This window comes from Leucoraja erinacea, chromosome 26, assembly GCF_028641065.1.
Source record: "Leucoraja erinacea ecotype New England chromosome 26, Leri_hhj_1, whole genome shotgun sequence".
Classification (NCBI taxonomy): domain Eukaryota; kingdom Metazoa; phylum Chordata; class Chondrichthyes; order Rajiformes; family Rajidae; genus Leucoraja; species Leucoraja erinaceus.
In genome coordinates, this window is record NC_073402.1 from 19,858,277 (window position 1) to 19,876,406 (window position 18,130).

At 37.8% G+C, this 18,130-nt stretch overlaps 1 protein-coding gene across 1 annotated transcript in view; it reads left to right on the forward strand.

Moving 5' to 3' along the window:
* The window catches only part of LOC129709754 (serine/arginine repetitive matrix protein 1-like), an 87,383-nt gene that overhangs the window by 47,344 nt on the left and 21,909 nt on the right, over positions 1-18,130 (forward strand). Inside the window, 4 exon segments of the mRNA XM_055656312.1 lie at positions 1,351-1,393; positions 12,275-12,364; positions 12,956-13,078; positions 15,933-16,103. Coding sequence (XP_055512287.1) covers positions 1,351-1,393; positions 12,275-12,364; positions 12,956-13,078; positions 15,933-16,103 — 427 coding nt within the window.

The window sequence follows — 18,130 nt, forward strand, 5'->3', positions numbered from 1 at the left end:
TGTACCTCATTTGATTAATTATCTTTAATTGGATTTTATCTTACATTAAATGTTATACCCTTCATCCTGTATATGTACACTGTGAATGGCTTGTTTGTAATCATGTCCTTTCATTGACTGGATAGCACGCAACAAAAAAGCTTTTCATTGTACGTCGGTACACCTGACAATAAACTAAAGCTAAAACTAATACCCCTTACCCTGAATCCTGTTATCTACAGTCAAGAATGTTCTATTGACATGCTAGAGGCAGGAAACATGTTCCCGATGTTGGGTGAGTCTAGAACCAGAGGCCACAGTTTAAGAATAAGGAGTAAGCCATTTAGAACGGAGACGAGGAAACACTTTTTCTCACAGAGAGTGGTGAATCTGTGGAATTCTCTGCCTCAGAGGCAGGTTCTCTGGATGCTTTCAAGGGAGAGCTCTTACAAATAGCGGAGTCAGGGGATATGGGGAGAAGGCAGGAGCGGGGTACTGTTTGGGGATGATCAGCCATGATCACATTGAAGAGCCGAATGGTCTACTCCTGCACCTATTGTCTATTGACATAGTTCCTGCAATGGGAGAATTAAATTCTTACTTGCAACAGCACACAACAAGTTTGTAAACACAGTAAGATAGACATAAAATGCTGGAGTAACTCAGCAGCATCTCTGGAGAGAAGAAATGGGTGACGTTTCGGGTCGAGATCCTTGTCTCAAGAAGGGCCTTGACCCGAAACGCCACCCATACCGCCTCTCCAGAGATGTTGCCTGTCCCGCTGTGTTACTCCAGCATTTTGCGTCTATCTTCTTCGGTGTAAACCAGCATCTGCAGTTCCTTCCTGCAAGTTTGTAAACATAGTTAGTAGATACCAGAACAAACATAGTACTTAGTAGATACCAGAACAAACATAAAATGTGCGATAAATAAATGTTGCTGCAAGTAACCGTTTCCTTTGTCAGTCCATTCGACAATTAAATACGCTTGATTTTTAAGCGTCTTAAAGTTATAAGAGACTTTAAGATTTTGCCTTCCACCACAGTGAGGAGGTGTTTGGTGAACTCACTGTGGTGGATGTTAAATTTGTGTTGATTGTGTGTTTTTGTCATTTTTTATTACATGCATGACTGCAGGGAAACGAAATTTCGTTATAAATGAATAAACGAATGTTCTTCTTTTCTTTCTTGATAAATACAGAGCACTTGCATGGAATCGAACGCGTTGTCGCCGGGTTACTTCTGGCGCCAGCGAGCCGACGCTTCGGCTATTTCCGTCGCGGAAAACGAGCGCTTCGGGCGTTTCCGTGAAGCGGAAGGACCGTTGTGATGAGTCGGGGTAGAGCGGAAGTGAGCGGCGGTCTGATCCGGCAGTCCCTCCACAGACAGACAAGATGGACGCGGGGTTTTTCCGTGTAAGTAATGCAGTGGCCGCGCAGAGTGTCCTAACCGAGCACTGCTCTCTTGATCGTCGCTTTCAGTAGCAGCTGAACCACCCTGATGGTTCTGCGGGTCGGCTGCAGCGTTTTAACCGCATAAAACAGTGTTTATTGTAACCCGAGCACACAGATACGGCCTCAGTAATCGCGCGGCGCTGAAAATGGCGGCAGCTTTCGGGGCACCGTGCGTGCCGGGGAAATTAGACTTTGTTTAATCCGGCTCCATTGCACGCCTGTTTAACACAATGTATGTCCATGTATCCCGAATCCAAGTGTGTGGCACACGCCCAGTTTAAAGTCGAGACGAATAGGATATAATTTTGTTTTCCCAAACAATCAGCTCCAGTGCGGCAGGAGGCAGCGGCTAAGGCCGCGATAGAAGCCTGCGAGGAGGCAAAGCAAATGTCCAAAGCATAGGCTCCAATTTCACGAGATTCGTTTTCGACGTTTGGCAGTTTCCCTTTTGTTTTCCGAATGGTTGAAGTGTTTTGAAAATCTTTTCCTGTAAGGCCTTAATACTTTAACAGCGTGGTTGCAAAACAGGCTGGCGCGGTTAAGTACCAGAAAATAGGCCAAGTTATCTTTGATAGCGTGCACACTAAGTTGAGGCAGTTATCGCAAAAAAAATCACACATTTATTGTGTTTGGATTTAAAATATTTAACCCGTTCAACCAAATACATCTCACGATCAATTAAAAATTGAGAATAAACGTTGGATATTGTACAATTTTAACAGATAACAGGGAGTTAGTTACAACTTTTGTAATCACATTGGGACTTTGGAAATATGTTTTGTCACTCGGGATGATTAAAAAAAAACATTCTTAGCCTTGCCTGAGTTCCGAGGCTACTATTTTATGAATTGTAAAACCCAAACTTTAGTTCTGTAAATAATAGATACGCTGAACTTATACTTCCTGTAATTGGAATAAAAATAATTAGAGTGCAAGACTGTTTTTGGCTTGGAGGCTGAAATTTACATGCAGCTTAAGTTCCTCTTGTGTCCTGTCATTAAAAAATAAGGATTTGCCTGGAATCTGTAGTTTGTTACTGTTAAAGTTTGTCGGCAATCGGCAATGCAGTTGGGCCAAACCCAAAAGTATTGAAGCTGGTCTTAGTCATACAGCATGGAAACAGGCCCTTTGACCTAACTTGCCCAGGCCGACCAGGATGCCCATCTACACTAGTCTCATCTGCTTGCCTTTGGCCCATATCCTTCTTGACCTTTCTTATCCATGTACCTGTCCAAATGTCTTTTAAATGTTGTGATAGTATCCTGCCTCTATCTGCTCCGGCAGCTCGTTTCATATATCCACCATCTCTTGTGTAAAAAAAAAAAAAAGAAATTGCCCTTCAGGTTCCTATTAAATCTTTTCCCTCTTACCTTAAACTTATGTTCTCTGGTTCTTCATTCCCTTAATCTGGCTAAAGAACTCTGTGCATTTAACTTATCTATTCCCTTTATGATCTTGTACTCTTCTATAAGATCACCCCTCATTCTGGTGTGCTCCAAGGAATAAAGTCCTAGCCTACACAACCTCTCCCTATTGCTCAGACCCTTGAAGCCTGACAACATCAAGGTAATTCTCTGCATCCATTCCAGCTTAACAATATATTTCTTATAACAGGGGAACCAAAGTTGAACATAATACTCCAAATTGGTGCTTACTATTATGTCATATTCTGTGTAGTTCGATTGGGGTATGGTTACATAATGTAGAAATAAGATGACTAAAACTTTTCATGGGTACCCAGCAAAAAACAACCGCTTTAGGGAGATGGATCCAAAGCTTGGATAGTCTAACTTTAGAGAGGATTGTAATGTAAAGTTTAAAAGTGAGAAAGGGTCAGATTTAAGCAAGGAGAATTTCCTATATATTGCAGAACACTTGCGGGTTTGGAGGAAATGTCATTCATCAATAGGTGAATGACATTTTAACTTATTAATGGTGTGAGAACTGGGTTTCAGGTGGCTTAAGTTGAGAGAATGGAACATTGGAGACACATCAGGTAAACTTTGGCAATATTAAATCTAAATGTGACTAGTTAATAAACAAAATGTAATCGGAGAGGTTAATAACATTTTGGTTTATGCCAAAGGAATTGCTTGTATTTCAGAAAGTGAGGAAATGCTGATCTACTTTTTCCCATGCTCGCTTTCTGGAGTGTTATTTAGTTTGGAGAACTGCATCACTAGAATACATTTACTTTACAAGAGCAGAATGATAACAGGTCTCAAAGGATTCAATTGGGAACAGATAATGTATAATTTATATTATCATGAATTTGTTGTGGGCTAATTGGTGCATCAAGTTATGGTTGAAGGTCTAGTTCAGAGTGTAGGGAAATCCTCAAATGAAGATAATGTTGAGTTTGTGCTGAGATGTGAAACCTAGGTTTGATCTGCCCTCATTGGTGATGTAAACTGTTGGAGTTCTATGGCCTGATCAATATTTATCCAACTATCAACATTATTGGAGCAGATTTATATGATCATTATGTATCTGTGTGATTTACATGGAAGTAACACTCAATGCATGCTGGAAACATCACCAGTACCATGCTGGCTGGCAGAAGGCAAGCAATCCCAATAGTCCAATTTTTCCTCTATTGACATATCTGCAACATTCTCTCATGCCCATCATCACACCTTTAGGTTTTTTGCATTTTGTGTATATTTGATGCAATTTGCAAATAATGTTTAACTTATCATGGTTTTGGAATGTGGAAGGAAACCTGCATGTTTACGGAGAGAAGTGCAAACTGCGCACAGACAACAGGATCAACATTGGTGTCCTTGGAGCTGTGAGGTAGTACCTCTAACTGCTGCACCATATGCCATTGTGCATTGGGATTTCCTCAGGTCGATTTTTTCGATTATGTCACTTCCAACTTGCACTCAAATATATAAAATTCATAAATATTAACTCTGATTACAGAATCTTAAATGAGTTTCTGGTCAACAGTGATTACAGTAATATTGGTGATGAGCTACTTGATTGTGGAAGTCAGTTGGCTTTGTGTTTGCGTAGCAATGGAAAACAAAATTTGACTGGGTTGAGCAGAATACAGGATTGTTCAGATCTGTGAAGTATGAAGTAGCTTGAAGAGATGGGTAATGAGCAGGTGGTTTGCGGCAGGGATTAAAGAGCACGGCACACATTTTGCCCTTGTTTAGCTGAATTTAAATTGGAAGTCAATTATATCCCATTGCATGCCAAGTCTGAGGAAATGGTAAAAATGTGAGATTGGGGTCAAGAGATTATATATAGAAGTTACTTCATTCTTGCTGGCTACAGTGAAGCATAATATATGGCCTGCAGGATGGTGAGCAGCAAGCACCTCATGCCTTGCTCTCCCCTACCTGTACATCCTGAGTCTGACTTTTTGTCAGCAAAAGTCATGTGGAGTTATAGGGTCGCCTTGTTGAAAATGTTTTTATGAAGTATTCAACGTGAGAGGGGCAGAGTGTGTTGGAAGGAACTGCAGATGCTGGTGTACACCGAAGATAGACATAAAATGCTGGAGTAACTCAGTGGGACAGGCAGTATCTGGACAGAAGTGCCAGACCGAGAACCTCTTGGGATGTTTTTGTGAGTGGTTCTTGGGCGATTTGGAAAGTCAGTGGCTTTTCCCACAAAAAAGTTATGCAACGCTAGCATAGAAGAAACAGGTAAAAGCCAATGATAGATCTTTGTCTCCAGAAGTAACAAATAGGTGTTTGAAAATAAGCCACTGAGAGTAATTGGTAATGAATGGCTAGATAAGAAACATATCGGTAGGTCCCTCATGTTATTTTAATCTCTGAAGGTGACATTTCTATTAAGGAATTATCACCTTAAGGCTGATCAGTCGTGTTGCTTTATTTTAAGCAATTGTCTTTTGTGTCATGAACATAGTATTTTAAATGTGGTCCATTCAGTACATCGGATTTTGTTCCCAGCATTGCGAGTCAATTTAATAATGTTCTATTGAAAGTGATGTGAAACACTGAGGCTCTTAAATTTTGTTCTAAGTTGCCCTGCGTTGATCTTTTTTCTTCATTAACTCAATCAAAGCATTTTGCCTGAACCGCATTATGAAGTTGTAGTCAATGGATGCATTTCTGTATTTTAAGTCCACGTTTTTTTTTAAACAAATTTAAAAAATAACATTTTAGCTACATTGCAAGGAATTGGATATGAGAAATGAATATGAACCTTTTAAAAACTACTGATTGATATTATTGAAAAGAAACATGAGGAAATAACAGACATGCTGAAAAGTTATTTAATATCATTAATTGTAGTAGTTTCCAGACAGTAGATGCCAGAGAAGCTGACATTAAAACAATAATATAGTGTCATTAATGATTGACAGATCCCCAGGGACAGGTAATTTTCAAAGGAAATAGTGTAAATATTCCAGATATCCTAACTATAATACTTCGAAGTTCTCTTGATTTGAGAACCATTTAAGATTGGAAAATAGTGCCTGGCGCTCATCTATTTAAGAATGTCGAGAGGACGAAACCATATAATAATACACCATTCGATCATGTATCTATTGTCACATAATTACCAAAGCACATAATTAAGGATAGTCACTGGACAAATTACAGCTGTTTCAAGCCCCACCCTCCCCCTTGCACGTTCAGCAAAAATAGGTTATTTGTGCCTTTTGCATTTGAATTAATTTTTTGAAGAAGTCATTAAAGTACTGGAATGAAGGATGTTATTTAAATTGACTTCTATGAGATAGTTCATAAAGTCCCTCTCCGCTATTAATACGCATTAAGTTGAATGCACTCTATTGGTCCAATAGGCCAAGTGGTAGGAGTAACAGGGATGTTGTACTGGTTAGTTTTGTGGTCTGCTTGCTCATATAATTATTCCTGTTTATAATTCAGATGAATTAATAGAAAACTACACATTCAAGATTGTCAGGAAGGGCATATGTTGATTGGAAACAGCTTAGACAGAAGTAATACATTTAGTGAAGAAATTGAATTAATGTTTAACAATATAAAAGTGAGAGTGAGAGCTCCAGAAGCGTAGTGAAATTAAGAAACACTGCAAAGTTTAGAACTCTGCTTGGTCATTTGTGAAGTAAATTGATCGATCATAGCTAAACGCGTGTTAAGGTATATGGGACAAAGGCGGGTATTGTGAGATAGATCAGTAATGATCTCACTGAGATCATCCAGCAGGCTGGAGGGAATTGATAATCCAGATCTCTTCAAAGTAATGTTAGCAGAACATCATAACCTTTTAGTATTTTGCCAATTCCCATTACCTCCAGGTGTATTTCTTTCACGTGTGTCCTATAGCTAAAATCAGGACAATTTTTTTTTCCCCTCCAGTTTCGATTTAACGTCACAACATGGGAATCTTGACCTATTTACAGTGGTGTCTACTGTTCTAGCTGTAGCAAAGACCTAGGCTGACACTACAGATATTTTAAGTGGCTGGTTGATGTTGCACCATTCAGTGCCTATTAACTCTTGAATCTTTGATTTGTTCACTGGTTGTTGTATGGCCTATTGATTTAAATTCCAAGAATGATTGCGCAGCTTATGAAACTTAATAGAATTTTAAGGCTAATGCAGCATTTAATTCACTCCTGTGTACATAAGATTATTGCCTGTAATTGTTTTAAATAATTATTTTCATGACGTTTCTGATTTAAAGTCACAGTTATAAAATTATTTTTGTGCTCTGCAAAAATTCTAATTTTTGTGCTCTACATCAATCATTATCCATATAGTGGATATTTTCATCCAAGTTACTTTCAAGGGGAACTGGTGCAGTAGGGCAGTTTGTGAAACGATAAGTCGGATTTCTCTTTTGGTGGTATATTTGTTTCCAATATGTAATCTGAAATCCCTTTCTCTTCTTCCAACGATCAGATTACAAGACATCAATTATCATAAGGTATCCATATAGTGAATTCGGAATAGATATTTTCATCCAAGTGCCCTACTTTCAAGGGGAACTGGTGCAGTAGGGCAATATATGTGAAACGATAAGGAGGATTATAAGATTCCATGGAATGTGGTGAATTTTCTCTTTTGGTGGTATATTTGTTTCCAATACACAATCCAATGTATGGATTAAATCTTTGGTGAAATGCCTTGAAAATACGGTTGGCTTGTACCAGATTATTCCAAGTTCAAAGCCCATATTTGGTGATTCTAAATAGTGCAGTACTATATCATTCAATTTTTTGCTGCCAATTTTTAATTTTATTTTTTTAATTAAATCTGTTTAAACATGTTTTTAAGCAAACTTTTTATTCCACCACTAAAATAGCTTTACGTTTATAGTTTGGCTGATTTTTAGTACTATATACCCAATGCAGCTTAAACTATTAGTTTATCGATTATACTGCATAAATATTGTAATATTTATTATTATTGTTTTTATTCATAACCGCTATTTATTTTAACTTATTATGACTATTTTCTGTGATGATTCATGCATATGTACTTGCATAAACTTACTACTTATTACATCTAATTATTTTAATTGGAATATTGTATATATTTGACTATGTAGAGACCTTGAGTCTGTCTATAATCTTTATCAGAAAATTGTTTTCTATCCAAATTATACATTGATCTTGGATGACATTGTGTGTGGGATTGACCCGGTGGCATTTTGCATCTTCTATTTATGATTATTGCTCATAATAGAAGGTGCAGTAATGTTGCTTCATACATTAGGGTGAATATGGATCCACATTTTAAATTGATTAGGAAAGCAGATAATTAATAAATCACAGGGGTACTAATAATTGAAATTACATTTTAGGAAGTGAGTAATCGCTTTGGTGAAAAGTAGGGTGGATGGAGCACAATTTTGACATTTGCCATGTATATCTAACTCCTATATAATAAAGAGCACAAACAGTTAAGGAATATCTATAAAAAGCATTATTAATATTGCCTCTTCAATTTTGCTGGTTAAGTTGGTATTTCTTGCTAAATTATTGGTAATTGTTTTTAACATCATTGGCATAGGCAGAGGTAATTGGAATTAAGAGTGCTCAATAATTTTGCCCACTGTCAGATGAACTTTAAGTGTTAGTTTACAAATAAAAAGTGCTGTGATAACTCAGCGGGTTGGGCAGCATCCCTGGAGGGCATGCACAGATAGCATTTTGGGTTGGGAACTATCTTCATATAAAAGATGGTCATCGGCTACTTCAATTTAGTCAGCATTTTCTAAAAAATAGGTTAAGGGGTTGATCACAATGAAGAGTATAGGTGTTAATAATGACAGCCTATTATTGATGATTTCAGAACAAAGCCGAGTAAGACTTTTCCACAATGGTTACAACCCTGAGATTTCCCTGATGTGGCAAATTGCCCAGATATGTTCTTTCCACAAAAAGATAGACATATCTAATATGGCCACTGAGTGCGCACCAGTTTATTTTTAGTCGGCAACAAATGATGGAAGCGGCAATTAACTATGATACCAGGTGGCAGTTATAACTTGCTCGCTATTCTACCAACCTCATTAAAATCTTTGGTCTAAATTTATGCTGAATTCCGAAGGTGAAATGAAAATAATTACTTCGACATGTTGAGACCATTGTTCAAAAATGTGATAAACTGATCTTGGCAAAATAAAATACCCTGGGATCAATTGTATCTATCAGTGCTGGAACCCTTCCTTGCTGAAAGAAATAATTATATTGTTGGAGGCTGCAGAACTTTCTCAAGCCAGTATACTAAAACCAATCATCTCCATCTACTTCAGCAATAACCTGCTGCTATAAAGTTATTATTCATAATACATGAAGAGAGTATGACCAACTTCAACAATACTTTGTTAGCTACCTTCATTTGACATTCAAAGACATTTCCATTGTTAAATCATCCATCAATTAAATTGTATTTGCCATTGAACAGAAACTTAATTGAAGTGGGGACATAAACACTGGTGTTTAGAACAATTCAGAGGCTGTGATTCAATGCGACGTTTCGGGCCAAAACCCTTCTTCAGACTGAGGGGGGGGGGAGAAGGAAGGAAAAAGGGAGGAGGAGGAGCCCGAGGGCGGGGGGATGGGAGGAGACAGCTCGAGGGTTAAGGAAGGGGAAGAGACAGCAAGGGCTAGCAAAACTGCCCTTGCTTAACCCTCGAGCTGTCTCCTCCCATCCCTCAGGCTCCTCCTCCCTTTTTCCTTCCTTCTCCCCCCCCACCCCCCATCAGTCTGAAGAAGGGTTTCGGCCCGAAACGTCGCCTATTTCCTTTGCTCCATAGATGCTGCTGCACCCGCTGAGTTTCTCCAGCATTTTTGTGTACCTTCGATCTTCCAGCATCTGCAGTTCCTTCTTGAACACTAATTATGTTCTCCATGTTTTGAATTTGTATATGTATTGTGTGAATTTCATATAAAAGGATACTACTGATTTGACCAGTGACAGTTTTTCAAATTGCAATATGTGAAATCTTAAATCTTCACTGGGGCATGATCTGATTACTTCAGGATCTACTGTAAGTGGCCTATAGTTGAGCAGACTCCAGGAAAGGAGGATATTTGGCTCAACTGTGGAGTATTTATTTATGCAAAATTGTAGCCCTATCCTATCCTGATTTTGTCTGCATGTTATTGCATTTCTCTGTTCAACATGTGCTGCTCTGGTTTGCAGAAAATGTATTAAAAATGTATAGATTGCATTGGCAACATGATTTATTGCAACTCTCCTTGTGAATTCAATAGTCTTTTTAACTTGAAATAATTATTTTCTGGGCCGCTAATTTGACTTCTTGATCCTTATAGTTTCCCGTTCCCCGTTCCATTGATTTACCAGCAACAGTTTGTTTCTATATAGTCTTTGAGTCAGTTACTGTAGGACAGCCAGCATGTGTTTTGGGTGAATGCAACTGGTGAAGTCAAAAGAGTTTTGGATCACCTGAAGCTTATGAAGATTAGAATGAAAGAGCCAGGAGTTGTGAGAATAGTAATTGATGGGAATGGGGTTTAATTTTGTTACAGAGGAGGGCAAATGTAGCCTTCAGGGGCAGGTATTTGGTCAAAAACATACTTCCATTTTTCTCTCCATAAAATATCAATTTTGTCTTGCTTGTTAACTGTTGCATGTTTATAAATTATAAACTCCTTGAGCTGAGTTTCATGTCTGCAATGCAAACCTATTTACATTTTTCTTCTAACCTATTTTAGTCTTGACACTTATTTTTGTCCTTCGAAAAAAAACTTCACCATAGCCAATAACTATTGAAGTAATAATTTGACACAGTATTTAAGTTTGATTTTCTGCTGGTTTAATGTAATTATACATTACAAACATAATGGGACAGTTTGTAAAATTTAGTCTCCCATTTACTTCTTTGATATGCAAGAAGGCTTTGTTATTTGTTAATCAGATCGTTCAGCTTTTTTAAAAGATTGCTAGGGAAAATAAATCACATATTGATTGCATGACACTAGTGATTGAATGTAATTTGAATATTTTGCAATTTAGTATGTACATGGGTCTTCCAGCCATTAATTGGGGATTTCATTTGTTAGCAAACTGACAGCAATTTTCTTTTGTTGTGAGCACTATAGAATTTTAAGATTTTACTAGCAGTGGCCATTCGTATAATAGTTCTATTTTAGAATAGAGGTAATATTTGGGAAGTTACACTAATGGCCATGCACTAGTTAGAACATGTTTCTGTTATTTTATGATCCAAAAAAATATAGGGTGTACATAATGGGCCGTTTTTTTTCTGGGACGAAACATCTTGTGCATGATGCAACTGGCAAAAAATTTATGTGAGCAGATCTGAGACTTAAGAGAATATCTGAACTGAGTGTGTCTGTTCAATGGATGAGGGAGAGAGGAGAATGAGGGCGATTCAGAATTGTCAAACCAAATTGTCAAACTTTTTTTAATAGACCGCAGTTGATTGATGTTACCAATCATTAGTGTATTAAGAGGGTATTTTGGTAGAGTGGTGAATCTCTGGAACTCTCTGCCACAGAGGGTAGTTGAGGCCAGTTCATTGGCTATATTTAAGAGGGAGTTAGATGTGGCCCTTGTGGCTAAGGGGATCAGAGGGTATGGCGAGAAGGCAGGTACGGGATACTGAGTTGGATGATCAGCCATGATCATATTGAATGGCGGTGAAGGGCCGAATGGCCTACTCCTGCACCTAATTTCTATGTTTCTATGTTTCTAAGAGGGTATTTTGTGCTAGCTAGTCCAACTTTCAATGACAAAAAACACAAACTGCTGAAGGACCTCGGGCCAGGCAGCATCTGCGGTAGATTATATTTTGGTCCAGGGCCCTTCCTCAGTCCGAAGATTTTTGCTCTGAGTTATCTTTTGAATGGGATTTATCAATAAATGTGTCAAATTGTTGGTGACACGCCATCGACGTACTGATGAATTGTTGCGCTTTAAAGCTGCATCTTTTGAATTCAATTTAAACCAATGTTCACTCTGTATTCTTAACTAGATTTTTAGTTATCCCGTGGTGCAGTTTTGAAGAACCAGTTTCTTAGCCAATACTTTGTCTTGCTTAATCTTTACTAAGAAAGTTTATTTGATAATTATCTAAATGTGCAAGTATTTTGTATGCAAATTGGCTGTTGCAGCCCCTACACTGTACAATGATTACATTTGTATTTAATTGGATGATTACACTTGTATTTAATTGGTTTGTGTTGTCTAGAAGTGACATGAAAGGTGCTTTGTAACCTTTGTCATTCCAAAGCTCATTTTTCTCCCAATATTGAATTAAGAATTTCTGATACTGGCAAAACAGTAACTTGAAGAATTGAGTTGTAATAAAGCTTTCAAAAATAAATTAAACTTAATTGTCATGCTATAAACCACTTTCCATTTTCTATTTTTATAGGGAACCAGTGCAGAACAAGACAATCGATTCAGCAACAAACAGAAGAAACTTCTAAAACAGTTGAAATTTGCAGAATGTCTTGAAAAAAAGGTATTGTCTTTCAAGTTCATTGCAGAAATAGCTTTGATTCATTGAGTACCTTTAACATTTTAAAACATCCCAAAGCATGTTACTGGATTATCATTGATTAATATATATCTACAGTGCATTTAGAAAGTATTCAGACCCCACTTTTTCCACATTTTGTAACGTTACAGCCTTATTTGAAAATTGATTAAATTCTTCTTTTTATCATCAATCTACACAATACCCTATAATAAAAAAGCAAAAACAAGTGGTGAGAAATTTTTGCAAAGTAATTAAAAATGAATAAATTAAATATCACATTTACATATGTATTCAGATACATGGCTCAGTACACAGTCGCCGTAGGTCACCTGAAAAATCACCTGTAATGGGACAGGCCCATGATTATGTCAGTTGTATTACATCTATCTGCATGCCCATAAACATCTCTAGAGAGTCATTAGTGATGCTGTACAACCCGCACTGGCTTTGTATCATTTTGTCTATAAGATCAATGGTTCTCTTCTTGCTGTTAATAGATACTAATTAGTTGCATTCGAGTAACAATTCAGTGTTCAATTGTAATGTAATCTTTAAAAAAATATATAATTTCAGGTGGATATGCATAAAGTGAACCTGGAGGTGATCAAGCCATGGATTACCCAGAGAGTGACAGAAATGCTTGGGTTCGAGGATGATGTTGTTATTGAGTTCATCTTCAACCATCTTGAGGAGAAGGTAATAATTGGAAACAGGAAAGAGTCTTTGAAAAGTTATTGTGATATGGTTTTTCACCTGGTCTTTTGGTGAAAATTTATTTTGTAAAGTCAGTTCTACTTGTTTTCTGCACAGTTAATGTTGACAGTAAAAACATGGTTTAAAAAGCTGCAAGGATAGCTTTAAATGTGGCAGGATTCTTTGTGGGCCATTCAGCACTTTTAGCTATTTTCACAAGGGTACATTGAGATTTTTTTCTGAACTCTGTATTTTAAGTGTGCTCTATTTGGAAATCGATTTGGATTCCAAAATGGAATTTGATGATTGTCAGTTTAATTGGTGCGTAGTTTCTAGATTTTAGAAGATATATTTAGCTAGTTTAGATTACATTATCTGATTTTCTTTCCCTGAAATGAAACTAAAAAATGAATGTCGATGGATTGCTTTTAAATGCTGAATGAATTTGTTTATACAAAGTTGAGTGCTCACCCTTATGAGTGCTTAATATACTTTTGTGAAACGGTTGAAATTATTGAATGACCCATCAGTTAGCCCTCAGGTAACAAAAAGAAAATCCATCATGTATGTGTTCTTACTTGTTTTATTGTATAATAAGCGCCTTTGACAGCATTTTTCTAATGATCGTGTGATTTATGATTTAAAAGGCCTGAACCAAAATGGATGTTATTCCGTCTGAAGTATAGCACCATCACCTTGTTAGGTCACAGCAAAGTGAATTCCAATGTCGCTCTGACCCTCCTCCCTTGATGATGCAGTGTGTGTTTGGAGGTGAGTTGTGTAAAGTGACCAGACGAAAATCCTCATGCCATTCAATGAAGAGCACTCGGACAAAACTTTACACTGCTCAGAAGTAACAAGTGGAAAGCAAAACAGTAGCCAGATTAGATGAGGAAAAATGTGCCATTGCAGATAAAAATTGCTTTTGTAATCTGAATATTGGAAATGGCTTAATAGTGAATCTTAAGGCTTATTTATGACCAATGTTCAAAAAAATTGTTTTCTTGAAACTTTCAACTAAAAATCAAGATGTTGGAATATTTTTGGAGGGCTAATTGTTTTTTTTTTTTTTTAAACTACTCAAAACTTCAACTCGCCACTGCAACCAAGGGATAATGAGACTGTCTTTCATTTTGGGGAAGATTGCCTAGAAATTATATAGAAGGAAAGTTATGTTTGATGTGGAACTACAAATGGTGTATATGGAATTTGTGTAGGCCTGAGATTCTATTTTCATGTGACTCAAATGTATCCTCAACATTTGAATGTGTCTGATCTAGTTTGTCCACGAAGAAATGTTCAGGCTTTTTTGATAAATGTACAACAAAATAACATCTATATTACTAGGCAGAACGTTACATGGAAGTGAGATGTTCATCTTGGGGACAATTAAGTGAAAGTTTCCTTTTCGCTGTGCTTGAAGTGTACATCTTAATAACTGATCAACACATGGCAATAATGGTGTATGTGGAAAGCTTGGAGCCCACACCATTCTGCCTGCACCCTGGCCCCCCAATCCTGTCCCACAAATATATGTCCACCATTGCAATAGGATGAAAACAATTTGCAAGCAAGGAAATAAGAAATGCTTCAGATCTTGATGTTGGTCTGTAGCATTCATAGCAGCTGTGTACGATTTTACTTGCAACTCTATCTGAGGCCCTTCAAAACTCCAGAAGGTTCAAATTTCATTGCAACTAAATAAACATGGATCTTATCACTAATTAATATATTATTGGAAAATATTCTAAAGAGCAGTGTGTATTCTGTGTACTAGTACTTTAATTTGAATAAAGTACAAACAATTAATATTAATGCTGGAATATTTCTCAAATATATAAATTCTTTAATCTGTGGTAATTCATATTAGCAGATCTGGGTTACTTTTGCACCCTGTATCTACAAAGTAGTTACATTTGGATAATTGTAATACCATAACCACAGTCAATTAAACTAACAGTGCTGCCAAGATCAGATTGAAATTCATTTATTTAATATGATTACAGATTACTGTTGGTGGCCATGTACTACACAATGGTATAGGTATGCACTGGCCAAGATTTTGGATTACAATCAGTGGAATGCTAGTGTTCATGTTCATCGAATTGCTACACTGTGCCTAGTTTAGGAATTTGCATGTTATTAGATTTATGATATAAAACTCAGATCTGGAGAGGTAGGACAGTTCTTTCATGGAGTATGAAGGCAAGTTTATTTAAACAGTTTAAGCCAAAATTGAATATAAACTGTTCATTTTTCTTTTATGTGGCTGTTTACTCATTATTGCTTGTTCGTCTCTTACAATTTAGATAAATGATATAACATTATACTCAAGGTGATTGAGTTGCAGTAGGGAGTCGGAAGCAACCCAAGGGAACATCTTTCTCTACAGGGGACTTGGAACTTTGGGTTCAGGAGTCGGCCAGAAGAAGTTGAAGACCTCAGGACTCTGTACATGCTTTGTGGTGTTCTGACACGTTTGTGTGCTTTTTTTACTGGACCTCGTTGCTCTGGCAACCTATGTGCAGTATCCGTTCATAAAACTCCAGAATGCCCATTGGCTATTGTCAGAAATAGTGAGAGGCAGTCTGGCCTCGTAAATGGGATTTAAATGGATTGTTCATATTGAAAGAAATCTTAAGGCAAAGCTGACATTCAGCCAGTTTATATAGGCTGATAGTTCAGGGAAATTGCATTGATGATGCACAGCATAGATAGAAAAACTATTAATGTAATTTTACCATCATCTAAAGTATTGCCACTGTCAAGAATATTGAGGTAGTTTGAAAGAAGTAGGTTGAATTGCTTTTTGATTTTTCCATATAACCTTCCTGCTTTCATCTTGTGTCTGTTGCAGAACCCAGATGCAAAGCTGATGCAGATTAACTTAACCGGGTTCTTGAATGGAAAGAATGCAAGAATGTTCATGGGAGAGTTGTGGCCATTGCTGTTGAGTGCCCAGGAAAACATTGCAGGAATCCCTTCTGCTTTTCTGGAACAGAAGAAAGAAGAAATCAAACAGCGACAGGTAACATATTTGTATATTTGTGATACAATTGATATCCTAGGGTGAGATAATTTGTGTAGTCTTTGTGATGGGATTTATCCTTTGTATTTGTGGATAAAAGTAGTTCTGTATGGTTTTTGTGATTATATGCAACTCCATTGAACTTGATTTGTGTATAATTTAGCTTGAGCGCTGATTTAGGCACGTATGACCTTAACTGTTTCCTGGTGTATTTTGCTTTGTTGATTGTGTATTTTTCTGTCATGTGAGGGCATTTGCTACTTGAGAATGTGGACACCTGACCCGAGTCCAATTGAAGTGTTAGAATTCAATAGTGATAAGCAGATTACTTTTTTTCAAAACTCTTTAGATTCTGGAGTTGTTCCTGAGGATTGGAGGGTAGCTAATGTAACCCCACTTTTTAAAAAGGGAGGGAGAGAGAAAACGGAATTACAGACCAGTTAGTCTAACCTCGGTAGTGGGGAAACTACTAGAATCGGTTATTAAAGATGGGATAGCAGCACATTTGGAAAGTGGTGAAATCATTGGACAAAGTCAGCATGGATTTATGAAAGGTAAATCATGTCTGACGAATCTTATAGAATTTTTCGAGGATGTAACTAGTAGAGTGGATAAGGGAGAACCAGTGGATGTGTTGTATCTGGACTTTCAGAAGGCATTCGACAAGGTCCCACATAAGAGATTAGTATACAAACTTAAAGCACACGGTATTGGGGGTTCAGCATTGATGTGGATAGAGAACTGGTTGGCAGACAGGAAGCAAAGAGTAGGAGTGAACGGTTCCTTTTCACAATGGCAGGCAGTGACTAGTGGGGTACCGCAAGGCTCAGTTCTGGGACCCCAGCTATTTACGATATATATTAATGATTTGGACGAGGGAATTGAATGCAACATCTCCAAGTTTGCGGATGACACGAAGCTGGGGGGAGGTGTTAGCTGTGAGGAGGATGCTAGGAGGCTGCACGGTGACTTGGATAGGCTGGGTGAGTGGGCAAATGCATGGCAGATGCAGTACAATGGATAAATGTGAGGTTATCCACTTTGGTGGCAAAAACAGGAAAGTAGATTATTATCTGAATGGTGGCCGATTAGGAAAGGGGGAGATGCAACGAGACCTGGTACATGGTACACCAGTCATTAAAAGTAGGCATGCAGGTGCAGCAGGCAGTGAAGAAGACGAATGGTATGTTAGCATTAATAGCAAAAGGATTTGAGTATAGGAGCAGGGAGGTTCTACTGCAGTTGTACAGGGTCTTGGTGAGACCACACCTGGAGCATTGCATACAGTTTTGGTCTCCTAATCTGAGGAAAGACATTCTTGCCATAGAGGGAGTACAGAGAAGGTTCACCAGACTGATTCCTGGGATGTCAGGACTTTCATATGAAGAAAGACTGGATAGACTCGGTTTGTACTCGCTAGAATTTAGAAGATTGAGGGGGGATCTTATAGAAACTTACAAAATTCTTAAGGGGTTGGACAGGCTAGATGCAGGAAGATTGTTCCCAATGTTGGGGAAGTCCAGAACAAGGGGTCATAGTTTAAGGATAAGGGGGAAATCTTTTAGGACCGAGATGAGGAAAACTTTTTTCACACAGAGAGTGGTGAATCTCTGGAATTCTCTTCCGCAGAAGGCAGTTGAGGCCAGCTCATTGGCTATATTTAAGAGGGAGTTAGATGTGGCCCTTGTGGCTAAAGGGATCAGGGGGTATGGAGAGAAGGCAGGAACAGGATACTGAGTTGGATGATCAACCATGATCATATTGAATGGCGGTGCAGGCTCGAAGGGCCGAATGGCCTACTCCCGCACCTATTTTCTTTGTTTCTATGTTTCTACCATTTGAGTTCATTGCAAAATCCTGATTCTTTTGGGGGAAAAAGTGGATTTAAAATAAAAACAGACCTGAAATTGAATCTGCATTCCTGCTGACCACCCTCTGTTAGTTTCTCGCACTGGGTCAAAATGTTCCAAGCATCTGAGTATGGCATTGATGTGTCTCTGCACTGGGTCAATTGGATATCTACCACA